This window comes from Rhea pennata, chromosome 3, assembly GCF_028389875.1.
Source record: "Rhea pennata isolate bPtePen1 chromosome 3, bPtePen1.pri, whole genome shotgun sequence".
NCBI lineage: Eukaryota > Metazoa > Chordata > Aves > Rheiformes > Rheidae > Rhea > Rhea pennata.
Window position 1 is genome coordinate 108,333,989 of NC_084665.1, and position 10,597 is coordinate 108,344,585.

The 10,597-nt window shown below is 38.7% G+C and overlaps 1 protein-coding gene across 1 annotated transcript; it reads right to left on the reverse strand.

The window, feature by feature from the left end:
- Nucleotides 1-1,790: 1,790 nt before the first annotated feature.
- On the reverse strand, nucleotides 1,791-6,617 carry TMEM18 (transmembrane protein 18). Its single transcript, XM_062571135.1, has 5 exons — nucleotides 6,537-6,617; nucleotides 6,123-6,243; nucleotides 3,656-3,710; nucleotides 2,544-2,637; nucleotides 1,791-2,434 (listed from the first exon to the last, which is right to left on the reverse strand). The coding sequence occupies exons 1-5, from the start codon at nucleotides 6,582-6,584 to the stop codon at nucleotides 2,345-2,347; spliced, it is 408 nt and encodes a 135-aa protein (XP_062427119.1). The 5' UTR covers nucleotides 6,585-6,617; the 3' UTR covers nucleotides 1,791-2,344.
- Between the last annotated feature and the right edge of the window lie 3,980 nt (nucleotides 6,618-10,597).

The window sequence follows — 10,597 nt, forward strand, 5'->3', positions numbered from 1 at the left end:
TTAGGCAAGCACAAGATTTTTTTTTCTTGGTTTCCTCAAATCAAGAATTATACATTGAGATCCTCAAAGGTGCAGAGAATTGCTTCTGTTAATAAATCTAGGACCAAGCAAGAGTAACATACCAGGGCAACACAGAAAGGCACTTTTGTTATCTTGCTGATCTTATGAGAGTTCTGACTGTGGTATCTCTCCAGTATCACATGCAGAGGAATAATTTTCATTTTTCCAAATTCACACACAAGGAAATGGGTTCAACACTGAAAGAGTGTTTCATTCACAGCAAATAAGGCAAGAGATTTTGATTTTGAGAGATTTGCTGCTTAGGCAGCATGCTGCTCTAAACGACCTTATTTGCTGTGAATGAAATTCATAAATGCAATGTGCAATGAAGCCAAAAGCTATTCTTAACAGGTAATACCTCAGTATGAGGCAAGGACTGAAAATTAAAATGTGTGTAATGCTAAAATGATTATACATTGGTGTTGTTCTGCTCATGACCTTTATCTTGTGAACTGTTCGAACAACATTTGTGCGGTCATGTTTAGGTCCACATAAGAAACTATCAGAAATACTGATCTTGCCCCATCAAATTATAATGCTGAATTTTCCTAAACCAGGCTGGGAGAAATACATCTATATATATATAGAACAGGTCTATTCTTTGGTCCTGAAGACAAGTTGCACAGGCTACCTCGCATACATTTGGCAAAATTCTTTTCACACCTCCAAAAGAGTAGTTTTCAGTATGTGCCTAAAGGCACATACTATCCTCCAGACTACTGCAGATATTTTCAAGAAATGACATTTTGATACTACCCAAAATTATGCTAGGGGGTGTAACAGAACAGACAATGTTCAAGCCTGCACATATTTAGTTATATGCTAATATATATGTGGTCTAAATAGCCTGCAGGTGATAGAGGAATGAGCAAGGAAACCTGTGCTGAGTTAAGGAGTCTCATAACTCATGGGAAAAGCTAAAAAAAAGGATCTCAACCTAACACCTGCACTGCCCTTCTACAATGGCATGAAGCCCTCCAGAAATAGTTTCACCTTGCCCCTACACGGGAAGCAGAAAATGCGTATTTGCATGCATTTGTTTTTCCTGAGTATATAATTCCACTAGAATTCCAAAAGTTCACAAATACATGTAAGCTTAGAACCTTACTAGTGTTCTACTTTTGCAAGCTAACCTTTGTCCTCCAGTACTCTTTCCATTCCTCTAAGTCTAGTTTTGTCAGTAATTTTTCCTATGCCTTAAATGATACATAGGTGAAGCTCTAAGTCTCCACATAAGGCTTTAATTGCTTCCACATAAAACTTCTACTAAAAAAAAAAGTACATGGACTCTTTCACACTGTATTCTTCTCCTCTGCCTCACCAAATTCCTTAAATCCAATATGATCTTTTTACCAGAGCCAAATTGTCATTTCCAGCTCTTTATTAAGAAGCCAAGCATTATATATATATATATATATATATATATATATATCCACATACACACACACACGTGTGCGTGTGTGTGTGTGTGTGTGTGTGAACAAAATTTTGTAGGACATCTTAAAGCTTCTCCCCTTCCCTTCTGTTCCACAAACTAGCAAAACATACTATCCAAATTTCATCCATATTTAAGAAAGGGTATTTATCTAATTGCATTAAAAACATAAAATATAAATTGAAACAATTTAGAGATGGCTTTGACTAACTTGCATAAATTAAGTACAAGACTTTACAAAACTGTTTTTTATGAGAGAAAGGAAAAAAAAATAACTCCAATCCAACAGTCTATATTCAAGATAAAATGGATAATTTTATTTATAAAATGGTCCTGTATCAGAATTGTTCTCTGCCACACAATACATATACGAAATATGAAACCTGATCTTTTACTTTACAAAGTAAAATGCTTTGTAGAAGCATGGATTCTTGAGGTGTTCTGAGTATCAGTCCTCATTTACTAAAATCCACAAAACAGCTTCAACTGGCATAAGCAGACTGAATATTTAATAAATACATATTTAACACAGTTAGAAAATACATAGGTAGATGAAAACTGACTGGAAGTTTGTACCTTTATCAGCGTTAATTGTCTTGGTCACAGTAAAAACGGCTGACACTAAAAAGCAGAAAGAACTGTCAAGACCAGCTTTTCTTGATTTCATGGCAAAGTTCAGCTGTATTGTGAACCCTTGCTTTCACCTCATTGTCCATGGCCTAAGGGTGCAAAGTCCTCTTAACATTAGACACAAAAAATATTGCTGTTCTTGGATCAATTTAACAGAAGGATTCATTACATGAAACAACATTATTAAAAAAAAGAAAGTAATAAATATATTCAACACTCTCACTTCTTCTTCTCTTTCTCTGCTTTAATTCTCTGCTGTAGTGTCTTCAATTCAGTCATTACACTCAAAGTTCTATAAACCCAGGTGACCTGAAAAGTATGAATATTATTACATTCATTTTTAATATAATGTGTATACACACACACACATTTACTCATCAGTTTCATGAAAGAAGTATCCATTTAAATAAACACATACCACAATTATAATAGTATTCACCAGCAGTGGTGCCGAAAAGACTAGTGAAATAAACATTCCTCTTGAATCAAAGTATTGATATTTAGAAAATAACCTAATAGAAAAGAAGAAAAAAAATATTCATTGTATTCCATACAACTTTATACATTCGCAATAGTTGCTCTACATGGATATTGGTCAGATTATACCACTTCTTGAGAGCCCCAAGCATGGGAGAGCATTCTACTCTACCAAGACAGAAAAAAGGGGTGGTCAATATTTAATCAGTTATGAATATTCATTACAACATCAACCTCTCTTTTTTTTTTTTGTAAGGCTTCATTGTTCGAAACACAGACAGATAACACAGCAATTTATTAAAATGATTATATACATAAGAAGAATCACATTTATCCTGAGTGTCTGAAATGTAGTGTCTTTCTGCATGTGTTAGTTTTGGTTAACCGTGATATTAGAAAACATAATAGAAACTATAAGTGTAGTAAAGCTCTAATTTAGGCTGTGTGTATCTGAAGTTGAATATAAAGACTTACAATGAGATGTCTACATAAAATATTGTTAAACATACATAACTTCCTGTTACTCTGGGGAAAGATTAGTTCCATGCTTATGAAAAAAACCCCATCAGTTTAATTCTGGTACACAGACTAAGTAAACCAGGCAGATTTTCACGTTATTTATGCACGTAATAAGGAGATAAAATACTTAGTGATCTTTTTGAGAAATGGTGCTTAACTTCAGCTTATTGAACACAAATAACTAATGAAAAAAATAATGAAGCTCACATCCTCTTTCCCTTAACTGTTCTACTATGATTTGCTCTTAGTTTAAAAAAATCCATACAAACAAAAAGTGTTTTTTCTTCTTTTGATATTTAGGTATTATAGTAAATACATGCTAACTATTAGAAAAATTACTCTTTCCTACAAGCTAAGTTGTAGCTATATTGCATCGTATGGTTTTGTTCAAAAGAGTTTTATCAAACAGTGCAACAGATTGTCCACCACCATATTCTGTTGGTTAGACATGAGTGACTCTTTCAATTAACGTTTTGGGGGGAATGACATGAAAAAATAACTCATGTATTTAAATGTGAAAGTTAAAACATTTACCTCCAGTTCATGGCTGCTAATTCATTTATATATTCAGCACAGTACACTAAACCCACTATACAACAAAAGGAAAATATTATTAGATTCAGTATTTCTTTAAAAATAAACAGCAAGTTATCAGTTCTAAGATGTATACATACTCTACAGTAAAATTCCATGAACCTCAGGAGATTGTTACAAATTTAATATTTAACTGCATAAAACCAATTCTGAATGAACTGTCCCATATAGATACTAATATTAAGTGATCACAAAACATACTTGCAATATTACAAACAGACATAAAATCCTGCACATCTGAGCTTACAGGAAGAGCTCAGTATATACAGGAATATATATTTTTTTACATCAGTATTTTTTTCCAACAATCTTGTTGATGATTACTTCTAAGATAAATCTGTAAAATAAAGTCACTCCCCCTAGACTGGCATAGAATTAAGATACCATTTTAGATGTTCTAGATTTATATCCACCACCACTATCTAAAGCTAGTATATTAAACACTAAAAATAAATTCATTAGAATTATAAATAAGCATTTTTGCTTCCTACATTGCATTGTGTCCGAGTCTTAAAAAGGCAAATCTCTTCTATTTATAGTTTAACATTTTTGGTCATAAAAAGATCTAAGAGAAACATCATATTTAAAACCACTTCACAGAAATGTTTTGAATTCACTCATGAGGACACAGAACAAACTTTGTTTGAAGTAGGTATACAGGAGAGCAGTCTGCTACACTCCAGTTAAAACTAGTATAAACTTATTCAACAGGTATATGTAGTATACATGCATCAAGATAGCAAGAAAATCCATTGAAATAATATGTTTAATAGAAAAGGAAGAACACTATATACTATCCAATTGAAAAAAATAAATTGTTTTGCTTTTTGTGGAAAACGATACGAGGAGAAACTTAGAACGGCTTCACTGACTGTAAAGATGACATGCCCAAATCAATTAAAAATGCACAGTTTGGTGATATAAAGGGGAATGCCTTTATTTTGGCATCAGCTGAGTTATTTTCACATGGTATTGCACAATATTGACATACTTTTTGCTGTTCAGCTGGCAAGATAAACCAGTGTGATGATTTCAGAGTTTCTTTAGTCATTTTTTACTTTCTACAGCATATTTTTATTGAGGACATATCACCAGTGGTTCAGTTTTTCAGGATCATACAAGGCTGCAACTCGATAGAAATTTTTTTAAGCGCTCATCTTGCTTACAGGAAATTTCCATCAAACCTGCACTGAAAAGCCATCAAAAATCAGTTCCATTGCACTTTTCAACGCTGTTAGTGCTTAGGTGTGCAAATCCATGTTAGTAACACTAAGAACACTTTAGATAAAGAATCTAAAGTAAACTGAGCCAGCATGTCATTAACAATTCTGCATGACTAATATTAAATTTAGGAAAGAAAGTCCTGACTTTTTGGAACACTTGGGCCTAACGTGTTGTACACATGACACCATTATTTCTTCTTCTGTATATCATCTTAACCTCTGCAGTTACAGATGGATTTATAGAAATTTATTAAAATTTCTAAATTCATTTTGAAAGGCAATTTACACCACTGAAACCTTAGTTTTAGCTAAGTATTTGCAGTTTTGAGGAAACTGTGATTCTCATCTCAACTTAACTAGTGGACTAAATGATATCTTAAAATGTCAACATAGTCTTCAAGTGGATTTTTGCCTGTGATTCCCTTTAAATTGCTCATCCTTCCTGTTACTCTGTAAGCACAACAGAACTAAAGCAGTGTCCAGCCATGACTAGAACCACAGCACTGCCGCAGCACATGCGTATAATCAAATCCATGAAATCGTCTAAAACAAATACCCTTTGCAAGGGTACTCTTAAGCGAGTCAGCCACAAAGACAGAGCTGTGGTTAGGTAAGGCCACAGAGGATCCGCAGGCTGACCTCTGACAAATCCTGGGCCAGCAAACGCTGGCATTGCAACCCGAAGAACCTGGCTTGCTCTCCCTCATTCCATTAGCACAGCTGCTAGCACTGTGGTAAACCAGCTTCAGAAATGAAACCAGGCAAAAAATGACTGTGTTTCCTGAAGGGTAGAATCAGAGTAAGGCAGAGAGCAACTGCCAGCTTGTCAGAGTTCTTGTCTGCTTCTCCAGAGTAACAACGTTCTGAGAAGCTGTGATACAGAATTAACTATGAAGAAATATTTTTTTTTTTTTTAACCACAAATCCTCACTAAGGTCAAAGTTTCAAGTCGTACAAGTAAGTATTATTTCATATAGGCATATGCATTAATGCAAGGGAAATACTGCTTTGCATGCACTTTAACTACTGCAAGGTATATCACAAAACCCAGTGCTATGCAAACACATACAGATGAGTGTAATTACTAACCTAGAAGACCCTCTTTAACAGTACCAGTGGCATAGGTGCAGCTCCCCCGCTCACCCGAAACCCGAGCTCGGGGAAGCACTGCACACGCTACTCACCCATGCACAGGAAGTGCCCTATTTGCACCCGATAGTGCTGCAGGGAGAAGCAAGTTAAGAGGAAGCAGAGGACGTGGAAAACCGCCAGCCCCACCAGCCAGGGCTCGGACCAGTCCGTCGTCTAGGGACAAAATTAAGAGAGAGTCGGCTATCCCCGCAGGTCTCATGAGGCGGCCGTAACGAGCGGCTTTGCTTTTCGCATGCCCAGCGGCAGAGGAAACCCCATTTTGCTCGTCGGCGCCGCTCGCAGCCCCGCCGTGCCCAGGCGCAGCGGGCGCCCCCAGGGAGCGAGCACCAGGCCCGGCCCGGCAGCCCGCACGCGCCCCCCTCACGGAGGGGCCGAGCCCCCCGGCCCCGGCCCCGGCCCCGCGCAGCGAGCCGCGAGCGCCGCAGCAGCCGGAGGGGGCGCCTCACCGCCAGCACCGCGCCCAGCCCGAGCGGCGCGCTCCGCGGCGGCTCCATGGCGGCGGCGCCGCGCTCCCGCCCTCCCCGTCGGCGCCGAAGCCTCGCGAGAAGGCGCACAACGGCCGCCGCCCAGCGGCCGCGCAACGGCCGCGCGGGCTCTACGCCGCGGCGGTGCGGGCGTTGGGGGCAGTGCGGGCCGCGCTCCGCGGGCTGCTCGCGCTCCGCGGGCTGCCCGCTCCCCTCTGGGAGCCGGGGCGGTCGTGGCTGGTGCTTTCTGTGGGAGGGGGCGCAGAGGCGGCTCGGCGTCGCCGCTTGGTGCCTGGCAGGCGCTGGTGTGAGAGAGCGGGGAGCGGGCAGCCGCCTCTCTGAAGGATATAGCGTCAAGTAAGAGTCATCTTACTTGCGTACATCTCCAACTGCGTCTGGAACTGCAGTTTTGTTTCTCTGTGGTGACTCGACCCTTTCAGAAAAAACAGCAGAAACGCCTGTTAGGTTTTTAGCAGGTGATACACAAGAAAATTGGGGGGGGGAGTATTTTTTGGTTACAGTTTGTTCAGTAGAGTCAGGCTGCTGTCAAGGTTCTTCAGGCGCTTCAGACCTACAGCCCAGTGGAGTGTTGCCCGTTCGGTCTCCTCTCCATAACAGTGCCTGGTTCCAGCTGCTCTAGCATGAAACTGCATAAACAAAGAAAAAAAGACAATGTAAAGCTCAGCTGGGAATTTCTGACTAGAAACCATTTGAACACTCTAGGCAGGAGCTTAAGGTCATGTGAAAAATGCTAATCTCTGCAAAAGCGAAAAAAAAAAAAAAGGATTAGTGGGCAATGGAAATGGGATAAGGCATCTCATTCACACTTTTTTTTTTTTTTTTTTCCTAAATGCATGTAGGTTTGGAAGAACCTACCAGTCTTAAAGATCTGTTGCTCTTAAATAGAAATCTCACACTCAGGTTCATTAGCTAAGATAACGGGCTTAATGATGTTAATAACTTTGCCTGGGTTACAAGCCATACTGACAGAGCAGCTCTATGCTATGGTTTTCATGACATTTTTTATTGCTGTCATGAAATTATTTTTTCTAAAGGTTTAGCTTACCAGATCTGAAGCTTTGGCTTAAGTTTTCTGCCAGATCTCTTTTAATAGGAAATTGGGTTTAAAAATTGATAAAAGTTAATGAAATGCTGCAGGAAGGAGAACTTCGATAACTTCTTTTTCAAAATGTTTAGAAATGCATGTAAAAGTAACACTACAAACACGTATATTCTACCGTACTGGCAAATACTAGCCTCAGTGTGAACTGTAGTCTCTTTTTAGCGTTCTTTTTAGTTCTTTTTAGTTTAGAAGTTTGCACACTTCTGCAATTTAGTGTGAGATACCTAAAACTGAGGATGAGTTTTTCCATTTTGTTTTAGGATTTTGGTGGTCTTTTTCTCAACAGCAATAATGTCTGGACGCAAGTGAACAGCTTTGTGTCATCCTGCTTAATATTACAATGCTTTAAGTAACAAAGTTTCTCATTTCTACTACTATTCTGGTCTTAATTTTAAGACTGGAAAAAAATGTTTTCAGCCCACATTGTAGATTGGGAAATAAACCGAGAGAAAGTGACTTGTCATTTTAAAAATCTTATGATTAATGTACTAAATTAAATTATTTGGAATTTCTGTAAATCAGGAATCAGTTTCTTTTAAATTGCTCAGTAACTGACTAGAGTAACTGCAACAGCTGAACAGGTTCAGTGAATGGAAGATACAGTAGATGCTTTATGAGCTGAATATGGTAGTCGGTGGTGAAGCTGTCATACAGACAAGCTGGGTGGATAGAAAGTGGTTTACTATGACTACAACATGCAGTATTAAAACTTTTATGTAGTTTTTACTGTCAGGCACTGTAGAGAGCAGACAGTGCAAGTTTTATCACAAAATACAGGCTGCTTCTATGAGGTTGGCAGGTCAATAATGGTGTTTGTCAGCAGGTGGTAGTAGATACGTAAGTATTATCAAGACTTGTGCGGTATAGGTTAACCTTCAGTTTTCATGGAGAATAAAATGTGAAGCAGAAAATACTTAAAAATAACAAATATACACATAGCTCTCTTATAGGGAAAGGCCTGCACATTTTTCCTTTTACAGCTTCTCTGTAGATCCAGTATGCTACATTCAGATCTTAATTTTAAAGGTATTATGGAAACTAGAGGTATGCAGTATCAATGATGATCTAGAAATATTTCTGTTCTTTTTACTAAGAGTAACTATACAAATAGGTTTTTAAAACTCAATCTCATTTTTTCGTAAGATTCAGATTCCTACATAATTTCTCTCCAGGCTACAGTATTCTCCATTTTTATTTTTACAGGAGAAAAAGAAAAATATATCCCTTTTAACAAACAAAAAACGTATTCTTGCATGGGGAGATACCTAAAATCACACATGTATGTAAGTTTAGGTTGCTGAAGACCAAGTGCCATAACAAAAATGGCCTGCTTATGGCAGAGAATCCCCAAACTGAATGTTAAACTGTGTTTTAATCATAGTACTTGGGAGCTGGCTAGCAAATCTGGCCTTGTGCAAGCCATCACTTGGAAATGCCTTTTATACTTGCTGTGGAGGGACGTGCAGCTTAAGATCTCCAAGTGAGTAGGAAGGAAGTTTAGTTTATGAAATTCCCCGTAAATACTGAAGTCCTTTTTTTTTTTGTTTGCTCTTTTGCCTTTCTTTCATGAATCTAGGAATTCACAGATAGTTAGATAGTTCTTAATGGCCTTGTTTCGTTAAGATCCTAAGTGTTTGCTCTTGTGGTATTATATTCCTTAATTTCTACCTCAAGGAGCTAATGTCCCTTGTAATGCAAGAGCTGTGTTTAGAATACCTTTGAAAAATATCATTCCAATATCTGCTGTCCTTCTGCTGAGCCAGCCATGTCCTACACTGTTCGTCTTTGCCTGTGATACTGTTCTATCTTTGCAGGGTGTGTTCATTATGTACTGGACTGGAGTTTAGGAGTGATGGTGGTGGTGTGAGCTATCCAAGCTTTTCAAGGTGGGTGAAAAAGAATGTACAATAATCTCAATTTAAAAAGGCAGTTTATTGGGGAAATATTAGTAACTTTCTTGTTCTTAAACATCAATGAAAAATACACAAAATACAAAATATGAATAGCTCATGACTTCCCTAATGTGACAAGATCAGTCTGACAACAGGCACATCCTCTGATGATGAGTTGATCACACATCAGAAAAGTCATCATGCAGTTATTCTGCTGTTCTTGTCCTTAACGTGCACATTGATTTATGACTTTGCCTCTTTGAAGGTCTTCTTGGAATTGGTGAGACTCAGGTTGTTCCTTCTTTCTTTGGAAGAAACCCTAAATCTCCGAAATCTTTGAAAATATAAGCATGGATTCTCAAACACGTTGTTTTCAAGAGCACTGAGTGGCTGACTGCACCGTATCAACATGCATTAGTGTATTTTTGCTTGACTTACTGCTTTCTGACTGACTCAGTCAGGAAGTGTGACCCTGGCCTTGACAGACAAAACAGCTTCCAGTAAATTAGGACCAGGTCAAGCCACCTAGTGCAGAAGTTCATAAACTTCAGTAATCTTGACAAAAAAGCAAAGTACATTACAGCTATAAAAAATGTTAGCAGGAGTTGTGTAGCAAAGTTTATCTGTTCTTTTTTTTATATTTATTATTATCTGCCTCACACCAGATTCATCTCATCAGCTGCATCTTGACAGATGTAGTCAAGGTGCAGACATGCAGATGGTGCTTCTGATTTGGTTGCACTTAGTGGCAGGATTGGGTTTGTTCTTGAGTTGCTTTTGTTTGAAGTAGTGGGTGGCCTTCTTTACCAGGCAGAGTGGGTGAACTGCTGCTTCCTGTGGCTTCTTCCTACAGCAGTTGTGGAATGCTTGGGGAGGGGTTGGTTCTGAGGGTGTGAGCTAAGTTGTCAGCAGTATAAGGCAGGTGCTCCAGCATGGAGGAGACAGACCCCAGTGAAGATAATTGTTTCTCACGCTGAGAAGGAACTGAGGTACCAAAGAGATGGTGGGCTAGAGAACAGGGAGGAATG